The sequence below is a fragment of the Pleurodeles waltl genome, chromosome 12 (assembly GCF_031143425.1).
Source record: "Pleurodeles waltl isolate 20211129_DDA chromosome 12, aPleWal1.hap1.20221129, whole genome shotgun sequence".
NCBI classification, from domain to species: Eukaryota; Metazoa; Chordata; class Amphibia; order Caudata; family Salamandridae; genus Pleurodeles; species Pleurodeles waltl.
Window position 1 is genome coordinate 270,083,775 of NC_090451.1, and position 14,986 is coordinate 270,098,760.

The following is a 14,986-nucleotide window of genomic DNA, read 5'->3' on the forward strand; positions in this document are numbered from 1 at the left end:
CAGTCGCGGTCAGGGGGAGCCTCGGGATTCCCTCTGCAGGCGTCGCTGTGGGGGCTCAGGGGGGTCAACTCTGGCTACTCACGGTCTCGTAGTCGCCGGGGAGTCCTCCCTGAAGCGATTGTTGTCCACAAGTCGAGCCGGGGGCGTCGGGTGCAGAGTGCCAAGTCTCACACTTCCGGCGGGAAACAAGTGTTGTTTTAAAGTTGCTCCTTTGTTGCAAAGTTGCAGTCTTTGGTGAACAGAGCCGCTGTCCTCGGGAGTTCTTGGTCCTTCTAGATGCACGGCAGTCCTCTGAGGCTTCAGAGGTCGCTGGTCCCTGTGGAAAGCGTCGCTGGAGCAGTGTCTTTAGAAGTGGGGGAGACAGGCCGGTAGAGCTGGGGCCAAAGCAGTTGGTGTCTCCGTCTTCTCTGCAGTGTTTTTCAGCTCAGCAGTCCTCTTCTTAGGTTGCAGAAATCTGAGTTCCTTGGTTCTGGGGAGCTCCTAAATACTGAATTTAGGGGTGTGTTTAGGTCTGGGGGGTTAGTAGCCAATGGCTACTAGCCCTGAGGGTGGCTACACCCTCTTTGTGCCTCCTCCCTGAGGGGAGGGGGGCACATCCCTAATCCTATTGGGGGAATCCTCCATCTGCAAGATGGAGGATTTCTGTAAGTCAGAGTTACCTCAGCTCAGGACACCTTAGGCGCTGTCCTGACTGGCCAGTGACTCCTCCTTGTTTTTCTCATTATCTCCTCTGGCCTTGCCGCCAAAAGTGGGGCCGTGGCCGGAGGGGGCGGGCAACTCCACTCCACTAGCTGGAGTACCCTGGGGTGCTGTAACAAAGGGGATGAGCCTTTGAGGCTCACCGCCAGGTGTTACAGTTCCTGCAGGGGGAGGTGTGAAGCACCTCCACCCAGTACAGGCTTTGTTACTAGCCACAGAGTGACAAAGGCACTCTCCCCATGTGGCCAGCAACATGTCTGGTGTGTGGCAGGCTGTTAAAACCAGTCAGCCTACACCGATACCAAACTTCACAGTTTTCAGTGTAGCCATTATGGTGCGGTGGAGTTCGTGCATGACAGACTCCCAGACCATATACTCTTATGGCTACCCTGCACTTACAATATCTAAGGTTTTGCTTAGACACTGTAGGGGCATAGTGCTCATGCACTTATGCCCTCACCTATGGTATAGTGCACCCTGCCTTAGGGCTGTAAGGCCTGCTAGAGGGGTGACTTATCTATACCTGTAGGCAGTGTGAGGTTGGCATGGCACCCTGAGGGGAGTGCCATGTCGACTTAGTCGTTTTGTCCTCACTAGCACACACAAGCTGGCAAGCAGTGTGTCTGTGCTGAGTGAGGGGTCCCCAGGGTGGCATAACATATGCTGCAGCCCTTAGAGACCTTTTCTGGCATCAGGACCCTTGGTACCAGGGGGTACCAGTTACAAGGGACTTACCTGGATGCCAGGGTGTGCCAATTGTGGAAACAAAAGTACAGGTTAGGGAAAGAACACTGGTGCTGGGGCCTGATTAGCAGCCCTCAGCACACTCTCAAATCAAAACTTAGCATCAGCAAAGGCAAAAAGTCAGGGGGTAACCATGCCAAGGAGGCATTTCCTTACAGGTGGGTATCAAAGAATCATATTAGGGAAACTGGAAGTGGGAGGGAGCAACAGAGGGCATGGAACACTTTTTTGGCGAAGCAACACAAATGGGAGAAGCATAGAAAACATGTGCACTTTCATAGCTTGCTTAAAGACAAAGAAAAAAGTAATTCCCATAAAGTGATGAATGGTAGGGTAAAACTGTCATTCATTCAAATGAGGAGTATTAAGGCTATGCTCCAGGGTAAGGACAAACATAGGAAGAGTAAGTCAAGCCATTAACTAACCAGCAAACACGCTGGAGCAACAATAAAGATAGCTAATAGCAACCAATGGCTGGCGCTAAGCCAACAAGGGTTTTGTTATGCCCACAAAAGGCTTTTGCCTACAGACAGCCAGAAGGTGTTTGGCAAGCGAAACGTAAGAAAGCTGTTTCAGTAGCTGTTGGTCATCATTATAAATGCTGTCCAAGAGAAAGTGAAACTTACCTTGTTTTTCGTTCAACTGGTTCGGATATCATTGCACACACTAAGCACAGTCCTGTAAGGGAAATGAAAGGAAGGATTGTTACTGGGGAATTTACACAAACCAAACATCAAACCTTGGCCTCATAGTATTATGCATCAAACAGATCACTTGTGTGTAATGTGCACGTGAAAGTAGAAAAACACCCAATGAAAATGTGAGTGCACATAACACTAACCGTATTTGTATATACATAACTTACTCTGATGAAGCTCAGTGCCCATTGTCCATGAAGGAAGATAACTGATAGGTGCAGTGTGCATATCTGTGGGCAGAGCCCTAATTCATAGTGGGACATGTTCACAGTTGCACACTATCCACTAGCCTGATCCATGCAAGTGAAGAACTGGTCCAAAGGAACGCATGAAGTAGACCGTGGTCTCATAAGACCCCTGCCTCACTTGCTGAGGCCCATATGATTAAGAAGGGCACAGCCATACGATTTTAGATGAATCACTATTCAGTGAGGAGGGGTAAAGTAAAAATCATATTTCAGAAGATCGGACATTCAGGGGCGGTCCTTAAAAACGTAGCCATCAGCCAATTAGGTGCAAAATAGAGGGTCTCCAGACTTTAGAAGCCCCCACCACATCCCTCTACTCACATGAGAATTGAACCTATTCATGGACGAGAGTGGTGGTAGTTGTCCTCCCCACCATCGCACAACATGGCTCCCTTGCAAATCACAGGCTTGCATACTTTGCTGGCCATTTCTCAAGGCTGTGGTGGGCACTATTTGTACCTCAGCTACGCATCAAAGCTTTCTAACTCGAGAACATCATACTACTGCAAATTACAAGGACAACTTGGCAAAGGTTTGAACATGCCATAAAGCCCTCAAGAGCTTAGAGACCAGTAGCACAACTTGCAGCTACTAGAGCTGCTTGCTTTCTTGTTATTAATAACCATAGGTCAAAATTATATTTTTCTTAACAAGTGTCACCCCAGTGTGCCTTGCAACTATTGCATCGGTAAATCCAAAGTATTTTTTTTTAAAATGATCTTTAACCTATCTCTGCCTCTTAACTACCAAGCCATTACATGTGTGAAGCATTCTACCATATTTTGTTACCTTAAAGGGGTGTGAAAATCCTGATTTTGGCATAAAAACCCCAATGCAGAAAACTGCAAATTAAAGGTGGAAATTCTAGTAATCACACGAAGTCATCTACTTGTTGGACATCAGTAACAGTTGAGCCCTTAAGCCTAGATAAAAGGGGGTTTACATCTTGCTGTAAGGGTTCTACTGATAGAGACTGTGCCCTTCGTTATTAATGCTTCTATGCTGTTTGAGTAAAAGCACAGAGCAAAACACTAAACTGGTGCATGCTGCTCAGAGTACTTATATATTTATAGAGGCGACAATTAAAGAGAAACATGAATACTAAATTTCAAACTGGTGGGTATGACCCAGCCAACTAGGATGGCGGATGCACATCATTAAGGTCGCAGTATATTTACCAAAAACATCCCACATATCAGTGTAAAGAGCGAGCAACGATACATTATGGAAGAAATATGATCCATGATGGTGTCACTGGCCAAGCGATTGAAAATCACCGCCTGGTTTCTGGATGCTGATGGAATCCAGGACAGACCAACATTCCTCGCCTACCATCAGGCAAGGCCGTGTGTAGGAAGAGTGGCCAAGATTGGGGAAACACTAATGCACAGAGATTTGAAAAGATGTGGAATCTTGAGCAAGAAAAGCTTGACTGGAGGTCAACAAGAAATTGCGAGGAGGGTTCCTTGGCTTTGGAAGATCGACCCAAAGAGAGTGGGGTAAGTGCATCTAATGAGGTGGAGATGCCGGCAGGTCAGTGGGCACCAAGCAGCGAAGCCATGGCTACAACAGTCAAACACTGAAGAAGATACTTACAAATCCCCATCTCAGGCCCCTAGATCTGCTCAAACCCCTTGTTGTCTCCCCAGCATATAGGCAGAAACAAAGACCATATATGGGGGTGGAAAGATGTGAGAGATGAGGAGCAAAACAGACAAAAAAAGAGCGCCCAAAAATGACAGCAGGGGAACCCCTAATACACTGGAAGGCAGCACAGTCAAATCAACTGCTGGAAGAAGAAGCATATGGGCCCAAACTCACGAGAATAAAGAGAACTTAAAGAGACAAAATATACCATTCCCTGTAAAGACTAGAAGATAAACTTTAAACAGTAGGAAGCAAAGGAACATTGCAAGAGAAAAGCAAAAACACTTGAAAGTACCCTGAAGAGGCCAGTAAAAAGGAGAAACTAAAATAAATAAAGTCTAAAATTCTTTACAGCATAAGACATTGAAAGAATGCAGCAGAAGCTTTCATAAATCCAAAGCACATTTCAAAAACAGCAGACAGTACTGTCAGAATCAGAGAATGTCTGCAGACAGTACTCTCAGAATCAGAGTTTAGACCCTCCCAAGCCATCAACAGCTGAGAAGCAGAAGAAAACTCACCTGAACAGTGAATGAATGCACACAGAAAGTAAAAAGGGCTGAAAAAACGCAGTGATTTTGTACCCCATTCTAACTGCAACACATCAGATAAGTGTCCATCCACACACCTCACGAAATGTCTACTAAAGGTGACACAATGTGAACCAAATAAGATTTATGGATCATGTTGTTCACCATTCACACAGAACGGAAGGAAAACCTGTAACAAGAACCAGGAGCAGAAAGTAAAGCATTAGCTCAAATGGTTAATGCCCTTGAGAGAGCAGAACCTGGCTGCGCCATAATATCTCTTAAAACATTAAATGAAGGGTTGGTTATTTTTCTGTATAACGTGATTACCATTTAAACGTAGTGCTCTGAATTTCATACAAGTAAAATGCACAAATGAATATAATGTTCCATGTATACCGCATTTAATCATGGTTTGAAAAAGGTGTGCTACAGTATTTTAAGCACTTTTATTCTTTATCATTAGGTTATAATCTACATAAGAAGACTTACATAATCCATTTAGTTTGAAAGTGTACTTGTGCATATTCAGCTTGGCCAAAGGCAAGGCCCACATCTTTCCTATGTTTTAATTTCAAAGTGAAGTTTCCTTTTTGCATGTTTTTCTGAAACTGTGGGTGCTGAGACTAATAAGGAGCCTTTCGTGCATGAGAGATAAAGTCTGAGAGACGCATTACATGGATAGAAGGAGTATCCTGAACTGGAAGTTATCATTTTGAAATTCCTCAGTGTGAGGCTGCACCAAGGCCACATAGAAGAAACTAAAAAGTAGATGCTGAGCTGTCCTATTTGAGGTATAGAGCACAATTCTTAGCGATTCAGCAGCTTCATGCTGCACACACCTCCCCTGACAGAATCTTCTACAAAAGTTTTGTTATGCTGACCTTTCTCTGAAACCTTTTTAAATATTAAAATAGTTAGGAATCTAGATTCAATGGTTAGGCAGAAGAACTTGATTTGGATATTAAACATCAAACACTTTTCTTGATTTTTTGCATTGTCGCTATTGATATACTGGTATTTCATATGCTAATTTGATTAAACATTGTGTGATGTTTTAACTCTCCTTTAGTGATTCTGTATATCTATACCCTGGTTTTGAGACTCATTTATGACTTGACTTTGAGTTTGTAATAAAGCTCTTTAAAACTTTAAATTGGTCTCAGATATTTAATGTGTGACCATTTGGTTGTACTGTGACTGATCTTTAATAATGTGATATGGGTCTATTCATCCCTCGGAACAGAGAAGAAAAGATTCATTGGAGTCAAAAATTGTAGATATAGCTTGACTAGCCTCAAACAAGATGTTGACTTTTTAGCCCTTCGGCTGCAAGATCTTCAGCTAAGCCACTGTCTCAAAACATACACAAGCAGAGGGATGAAATGTGGAGGCAAAACACACAAGATATGACTGTATATTGACGATGTGTTAATCTATGTGACACATACAATAAGTCAATTTAGGTCCTACTGACAATGTTAGTGGAATATAGAAAAGGTTGAGGTATAAAGTCAATATTGACAATACAGATAATTGAAGAAGAAATGTTTACAGGTTAAAGTCGATATACTCCCTTTCACGGATGAAATAAAAGACTTACAGAAATGGACTACACAATTCAGCTCATGGCTAGGGAGCATTAAATGATTACAAGACTGCTACATGTCTTCCAACCATTACCAATTAAAAATTTACCACACTACTCTACACAAACTACAGAAAACATTCCTCCCCTTGCCTGGCAAGAGAAACCAGCCAGGGCTTCTAAACAAATACTAATACTATGAACAAATAAAGGAAGACAAGGATTCCCAGACATTAAAAGTGCACTACAAAGCATAACAATCAGGGTCATAGGAGAACTGAATCCGAGGTACTCCAGCAAGCACTGGGTACATATGGATAAGGGGGTAGCAGCAAGATACATATGGGGGCGATACAGTGTCTGCCAGAAAAATCAAGACTACATAGACTCTATGCAAGCCACATAACTGGCACACTTCTAAACACACAGTATTGAACAGCAAAAACTCCACACTTAACATACCCATCACAACACACTCCCACATAAGATAATGAAGGAGTTAAAAAATTTTAAAGGTGCAAAAAAAACTGATGTGGCAGGAGATCGAAAAGATTTGGCTACCAGGAGCTTGGGTATTGGGTAACCTATGCCTCAAACATACTAGCGGGCAACAGGGCTCTAACATCATTTAAAAAAAATTGTTAAAAGGACACTATACGGTCAGTATCTAAAATACACAAGCTCTTGATAGAAGGCCATGGACCACAGAAATGGGCATATATGGAAAGGTTTAACAAGATTTTAAAGAAAGAAAGAAAGATCAAAGAAGGATTGCATAGTCTGTTGGAGAGGCACAATTACATTTAATAATTTAATATTTCATAGGAATGCAAAAAAAATGAATGATGTCTGATACCAGACACCGGATACAATGTACATTTGCTGTAAAGGGACACCAGACATGGGTTGGAGAGAAGGTGGAGGAACATGAGCCAGTATACATGTGGTGGGCATCCCCAGTGCTAATCTACTTGAAGGATGTTCGAGCTGTAATTACAAAACATAGCAAGGTTTCCTTTCCTGTCTACCCAAAGTTATCAGTCCTGGGAATGAAACCAGCAACCTGGAAAAACAAAGAAAATAGAATTGGCACTGGTCTCACTATTGTTAACTGTGATAGCCAGAAAGTAGAAACAAACTATGGCTCCGATATAGGCAATACAGCTAAAGATGGGACACAGAGGTGATGGAGTGATAGCCCGGCCTTTTATGTAAAGAAAAATGACTTTGTCAGTATGGACTACATATTTAAGCACTGTAGTAAAATAACATGCCCACAAAACTAAAAGTATTACATCTATTTGACTGACTTCGAACACTTAAGGTTTGTTACTATTGTGAACAAAAGGATAGCATGAACATGTGGGGGCGAGGGGGGGGGGGAATTTCACAGGAAAATTAATTATTAACAACTGCTGTTGCAATGCCCCAAAAGGCAACTTCACTCACCTATAAAAAGCTGATTAATAACGCACTAGATATCATGCGACAGCTGAAGGGGAGGCAGGAGTGTGTTGCTAGGACTTTTGAAGATGGCTAACTGGTCAGGACTACGCTTGATTCAGCTCCAAATCCTACACAGTTCCTTCTATGCTAGGACCATCATGGTTTGTATGGAGCAGACGGGAGATGGCCAGTGTTTAATGGGCTGCAGTAAAAAAGGGACCTTCTTTCACATCCTTTGCGAGTGCCCGCTTATACACAACTACTAGATTGCGGCAACTGACTGCTTGAGGTTGATTGGGAGCACAGGCATTGCTCTATCAGTCAAGCAGTGTATTCTGAATGTCTGGGGTGAGACTGATGCCACGTGGGCTACTAAAGTATGGATGATAAAATGGCCTAGTGGTGGCTAAGGGAAACATTGCTAAAACCTGGGGGTCCCGCCAACAGCCAGAGTTCTGGAAACGTGATTTAGATTGGTATATGCTACGCATGGATTGGGGAGAGGCTGAGTGAGGTTGGACATACCGGAATATGTCCTGCTTGAGGGACAACTACTTATGGTTGAACTTGGCACTTAGTTGGTGGCATATACCTCAAATACCGTTAGCAATAATATCCCAGATAACGTGGATGTACTGAGGGAGGTATGAAAGGGCGAACTTGGGGAATTTGAGGATACTGACTGGGTGTAGCCCTAATGTATCGCTGGGAGATAGCAATTAAATCCCGGCTGCGAGTAGAACAATTCAAGGTACTCCACTCTATTTATTATGACTGAGGTAGACTGCATAGGATGGGGAGAGCAGCGTCACCGGAATGCTTTCAATGTAGGGATACCAGGGGAAACTTCCTTCACATGCTCTGAAGTTGTGACACCATTCAGACATACTGAGTGGCTATCTTTCAGGAAATGCAGTGGATATCCCACTTGACTCAAAGTATGTTCTGTAAGGTATACCCACTGAAATTGATCTCCTGAGGGCAAAGCTCCTATTCTGTAATTTGGGCCCGATAGTAGCCAAACTAGATTTAGCTAGATACTTGGGTGTGCCGGAGACTACCACGCTTCAAGAGTGGAAGGTTGGAATGGACATGTACATGGCAGCAGGGAGATTAACTTACAGAAGTAGAGGCTGCCCTTGGAAGAAAAAAAAAAAAAAAAAAAAGTACGGGGCCCTGATGTGCTATTATAATTTGGGGGATAAAGATGAGGGAATTGCTGGCCAGACACAGGTAGATGATGAGGATGGCATAGGGGGCGTGGTGGGGGAGGGTCCCTGAGCTGAGAGTCATGTGGAGAGTTGCTGTATTCTGTGCCCAAATCTTGACCGTGACTCTGGACTTCTAAGAGACCCACCTCCCCCTGTTTCTTCTCTCCCTCCCCGCTTCCGCCTTTCCCAGCTTTTTAAATTTGCCTATTTATGCCCCACTGTGTCGTCGATATGCTGATGAGACTGGATATGCTGGACTCATATCTAACAATGCATATTGTGCTAGAACTGGTTTTGCTCCATGTTCTCTTTTTGGGTTTTCTGGGTTGCTTTCTCAGGAAAAGCTCAATAAAGAGATTTTAAAAATATATATATATTGGTGTATGTTGGCGGAACGGGTGGCATATAAGAGTAGAGGCTGCCCCCAGGAAATAGGCGAAAATCTGGACGAGATTGAACACTCACAGGGGCAATATATGTACACATGATCAACACTGCAATGCACGAGATCCCGACCGCGGAGGACAGAGGCTGAGAAATCTACATTTGTGACACAAGGGTGGGGGTGGGGGGGTGGGGGGGGTGGTAGAGAAATATACTGATATTACAATTTGTAACAGTGCTATGACTGCTGAATTTGTGTTTGATGCTTTAATATATATATATATATATATATATATATATATATATATATATATATATATATATATATATATATATATATATATTTAAACAACTGCTTTTGCATGTTTAAGCGAATGGCAATATTGATCAAAATTAATGAAAAAACGAACTGTGCCCTTTTGCAAAGAACAACTGTCCTACGAAACACCTCGCTCAAATCACTGTACACCGTGCCTCACTGCACAAAGGCGTCCACAGTTAGCTAACGATAATTAACAACATACCAAATTTTCAGGAAATGTATAAAGAATAATGTGCCTACCAAGAATCAAAAGGAAAATCATTCACAAACTCCAGCACTCACACATCAATGTTGGCATCTCCTGCCTTTAACAGATAAATAATTAGCAAAAAAAAAGTGTTAAATTCAAATAACTGAATGTATCCGAACCACTGCTAGTTAATCCGGGCACATTCCATGCCATTGTGTTTTTAGCTTGTTTGCACTATTGCAGAAGGGGACAAACCATGTGCAATTTGCAACCTGAATTGCTCGTAGACATCCCTTCTGCATGGGAACAAAAGCAACAGACTGGTTACGGCTTTGGGCATTATCATTGACGTGCAAGTTGAATTTCGATGGCACAGCAAACAAGGTCTAGCATTGCTTATATCCTCATCCAAAGGAGATCTGACCGGAAACGAATGGCTGGAATATTCCTATTGGAGGCTCATTTCCAGACCTGACCAAGACCAGAGTAATGCAAAAGTATTTTAAAAAACGTAACTATAGGCTATAAGGCATTAAGAGTAGTTTCCAGTTACCAGTGACTGAAATTAATTCAAGCACTCTGCCCATCAATTGTTCTGTTTTTCTTCGAAAGAAACAATCATAGCAAACGGCTGGGTCCCTGCCTCAAACAATGAATGGCGTTTCATCTCATACACTCGCCATCAATGTATCTTTTAGGCTTCGTTGGATGAAGAGAAACATATTGGCTTTTTTCCTTATATGGAAAACCGTCCCCTTAAATATCGAAGAATAATATTTACAAAATCATTTGCTAGTAATCCGCGTCTGTGACAACCTACTCATTGCGTTTAATCAGCTCTTTCTATACAGCTACCAGCTGCATGAAAATCCATCCTGAGAAACTGATAAAACATGAAGACTTTCTACACATGAATATGCAAATCACAGATTCTTCAGTTACACTAGATTTACATATGCTAATCACTACAAATTAGAAAGGACAATTCTACTGGGGTTGTGCTCCTTCCAGTCACATTTTAACCAGCTATTTCCAATTATTTAAACTTATCAGGGGCGGCCCCTCAAAGTGGGCAGAGGAGCGTTACCCCGCCAACAAAATGCCCCCATACCCGAAAAATAAAAATGGTAATCTTTTTTTACTACCGTTTTATTTTTCAATGCCCCGTCCTGAACTGAGTGTCAGGACGGGGATTGGCAATTGTTGCTGGGTGGCAGCAGGGAGCTGTGCACATGTTTAAAGTGCGCATGTCTCTTTGGCCGGCCATCTTGCGACGGCAGGCCACACATGCACACTTTAAACATCTCTAACCCAGCTATCTTAAGACAGCTGGGCTAGAGAAGGCACAGGCCTCCAGCGAGCTCAGAGAACCCGCTCCCACCAATCCGGACTCTGGTTTCATGCTGGTTACCAGCGTCAGGATTGGCTTGTGGAGTTTTCTGGTTCCTGTGACGTCACCTGTCGGAGTTGCGAGAGATGATGCGCAACGATCTTCACCATGTAGGTGCCTTTTTAAAAAAACTTTTATTGATATTGAATGCCCCCTCCCAACCCCCCGTTGTATATGGGAGCTGGCCACAACTGAAACTTAGTTTGCCCTAAACAACTGTGTAGGAAACTGGCTCCCTGTTGCAGTTATCCCCCCACTTTTTGCCTGCTATTGATGCTGACTTGACTGAGAAGTGTGTTGGGACCCTGCTAACCAGGCCCAAGCACCACTGTTCTTTCACTTAAAATGGACCATTGTTTCCACAATTGGCACACCCCTGGCACACTGATAAGTCCCTTGTAAAAGGTACCAGTGGTACCAAGGGCCCTGTGACCAGGGAAAGTCTCCTAGGGACTGCAGCATGTGTTGTGCCACCCTTTGGGACCCCTCACCTAACACATGCAGACTTGCCATTGCAAATTGTGTGTGTTGGTGGGGAGGAAAAGGCAAAGTCGACATGGCATTCCCCTCAGGGTGCTATGCACACAAAATACTTCCTGTGGCATAGGTAAGTCACCCCTCTAGTAGGCCTTACAGCCCTAAGGCAGAATGCACTATACCACAGGTGAGGGCATGGCTGCATGAGCAATATGCCCCTACAGTGTCTAAGTCCATTCTTAGACATTGTAAGTACAGTGTGGCCATATTAAGTATATGGTCTGGGAGTTTGTCAAAAACAAACTCCACAGTTCCATAATGGCTACACTGAATACTGGGATGTTTGATATCAAACGTCTCATAATAATAAACCCACACTGATGCCAGTGTTGGATTTATTACAAAATGCACACAGAGGGCGTCTTAGAAGATGCCCCCTGTAATTTACCCAATCCTTCAGTGCAGGACTGACAGGTCAGTGCAAGCCTGTCACTCAGATGAGTTTCTGCCCGCCCTGGGGTGAAAGCCTTTGTGCTCTCTGTGGCCAGGAACCAAGCCTGTACTGGGTGAAGGTGCTTCACACCCCCTGCAGGAACTGTAACACCTAGAGGTAAGCCTCAACGCTCACCCCTTTTGTCACAGTGCCACAGGGCATCCGAGCTAGTGGAGATGCCCGCCCCTCCGGCCACTGCCCTCACTTTTGGCGGCAAGGCTGGAGGAGATAAACTAAACAAGGAGAAGTCACCCACCAGTCAGGACCGCCCCTAAGGTGCCCTGAGCTGAGGTGACCCCTGCCTTTAGAAATCCTCCATCTTAAGTTTGGAGGATTCCCCCAATAGGATCCGGGATGTGCCCCCCACCCCACCCCACCCCACCCAGGGAGGAGGCACAAAGAGGGTGTAGCCACCCTCCAGGACAGTAGCCATTGGCTACTGCCCCCCAGACCTAAACACACCCCTAAATGTAGTATTTAGGGGCACCCAAGAACCCAGGAAATTAGATTCCTGCAACCTGAAACAAGAAGGACTGCTGACCTGAAAGCCCTGCAGAGACGACAGAGATGACAACTGCTTTGCCCCCAGCCCTCCCGGCCTGTCTCCTGACCGGAAGAAAACTGCAAAAGTGACGCATCCGACAGGGACCAGCGACCTCTGAAGCCTCAGAGGACTGCCCTGAACCAAAGGACCAAGAAACTCCTGTGCTCTGCTCAATAACAGCAACTTCTTTGGCAACAAAGAAGCAACTTCTAAAGAACTCACTCTTCCCGTCGGAAGCGTGAGACTTCACCCTCTGCACCCGACGGCCCCGGCTCGAGCTCCATAGAACCAATACTACAGGGAGGACTCCCAGGCGACTGCAACCTCATGAGTAGCCCGAGACGATCCCCTGGACCCCCACAGCGACTCATGCAGAGAGAATCCAGAGGCTCCCCCTGACCGCGACTGTCTAACATGGAACCCGACGCCTGGACCAAGCACTGCACTGCAGCCCCAGGAACAGAAGGAACCGAACCTCAGTGCAGGAGTGACCACCAGGTGACCCTCTGCCTAGCCCAGATGGTGGCTGGCCTGAGAAGCCCCCCTGTGCCCTGCCTGCACCGCTAGAGTGACCCCCGGGTCCCTCCATTGATTTCAATTATAAACCAGAAGCCTGCTTTGCACACTGCACCTGGCCGCCCCTGTGCCACTGAGGGTGTGTTTTGGTGTCTACTAGTGTTCCCCCCCACCCCCCAGTGCTCTACAAAAACCCCCTGGTCTGCCCTCCAAAGATGCAGGTAATTACCTGTAGGCACACTGGAACCGGAGCACCCCTGTTTTTCATAGGCGCCTATGTGTTTTGGGCACCTGTTTGACCTCTGCACCCGACGGGCCCGTGCTGCAGGTGTGGTAACTTTGGGGTTGGCTTGAACCCCCAAAGGTGGGCTGCCTATGCCCAGGAACTTAGACTTGTAAGTGTCTTACTTACCTGTCAAACTAACCATTACTTACCTCCTCCAGGAACTGTTTATTTTTGCACTGTGTCCACTTTTAAAATAGTTTATTGCCATTTTTACTAAAACTGTAAGTTACTGCCCTAATTCAAAGTTCCTTATTTACCGGTGTGGAGTACCCTGCATTTTATGTATTTACTTCAAATCTTGAATCTTGTGGTTCTAAAATAAATTAAGAAAATATATTTTTCTATATAAATACTATTGGCCTGGAGTTAAGTCTGAGTGTGTGTTCCTCATTTATTACCTGTGTGTGTACAACAAATGCTTAACACTACCCTCTGATAAGCCTATTGCTCGACCACACTACCACAAAATAGAGCATTAGAATTATCTAGTTTTGCCACTATCTTACCTCTAAGGGGAACCCTTGGACTCTGTGCACACTATCTCTTACTTTGAGATAGTATATACAGAGCCAACTTTCTACAAACTGAACTTGAGAGACAGAGAATGCAATGTTATTTCACAGGTTTGCTAGTAGTTTAATCCATAATCCACTTTTTTGAAAACAACTGCAAACCCACTTTCAAACAGAATGTTCTTTTGTGTACTAATGAGGGCCTGAATTTAAGGAGTCACCTTTTTCATTCTTTGCATTGTAGAACCATTAAAACAGACTATTTCTTGTTGATCAGATGTTGCCAGGGCATCAACAACAACGTGGTCGATGGAATGTTTGAATTGTTTTCAGCCACAGACAATCGCTTGGGCCGCTTCCAAATCCATCATTTTTCACTCAACATGCCACCTCAGTTTGGGACCAGCCTTATGTAATCAGTTTCAACCCTGCTCCAACTGAACAGTCCAGCATGACCTACTAGGCTAAATCCTGACCTACTCAGCCAAATCCTCTCTGAACTGGAACAAAACCAACCCAAAACCTGTTTTGCCCTTATTAGGGCCCATCAGCATGGGCTCAGTTCCAGTGGCACAGTGAGCAAAGGACCCATGCCTGGGCATACAGTGGAGTTCCTGGCAGAGTCATTTTATGACCCCTTCATGCAGTAGATTCAGCCTGCTGCACTTCTACTGGGGTTGGCATTAATCAAGTACTTTTGAATGGCTATAAACACATCTACAGAGAGTGGCTATAAATACATCTACACAGAGAAAAAACATTATTATATAATATATATATATATATATATATATATATATATAGTTTCATTCACTAAAAAAAGGTTACAGGGGCTTTATAGTTAGGTTCAGATTTTAAACATACAAAACCATAGTATTTCAGCAATTATAGTTAGGGCACAAGTATTAAGTACTTGGGATAACCATAAGGTAACTATAACTCGCGCCCTTCCTATCACAGTTTTCTCATCAATAATTTCACTGCAAATGTTACAGTGCTATCATCAATGATGTCATAGCAGATGTCATGACTGATGTAATATGTGAGGTAATTAGCAGTGC

The 14,986-nt window shown here is 44.2% G+C and overlaps 1 protein-coding gene across 1 annotated transcript in view; it reads right to left on the reverse strand.

Annotated features, from left to right (window-relative positions):
* Positions 1-14,986, reverse strand: part of SLC38A8 (solute carrier family 38 member 8) — a 198,005-nt gene that overhangs the window by 33,751 nt on the left and 149,268 nt on the right. The window contains exon 9 of the mRNA XM_069215726.1: positions 2,070-2,121. Within this exon, the coding sequence (XP_069071827.1) occupies positions 2,070-2,121 (52 nt within the window). The remainder of the gene's footprint in view (positions 1-2,069; positions 2,122-14,986) is intronic.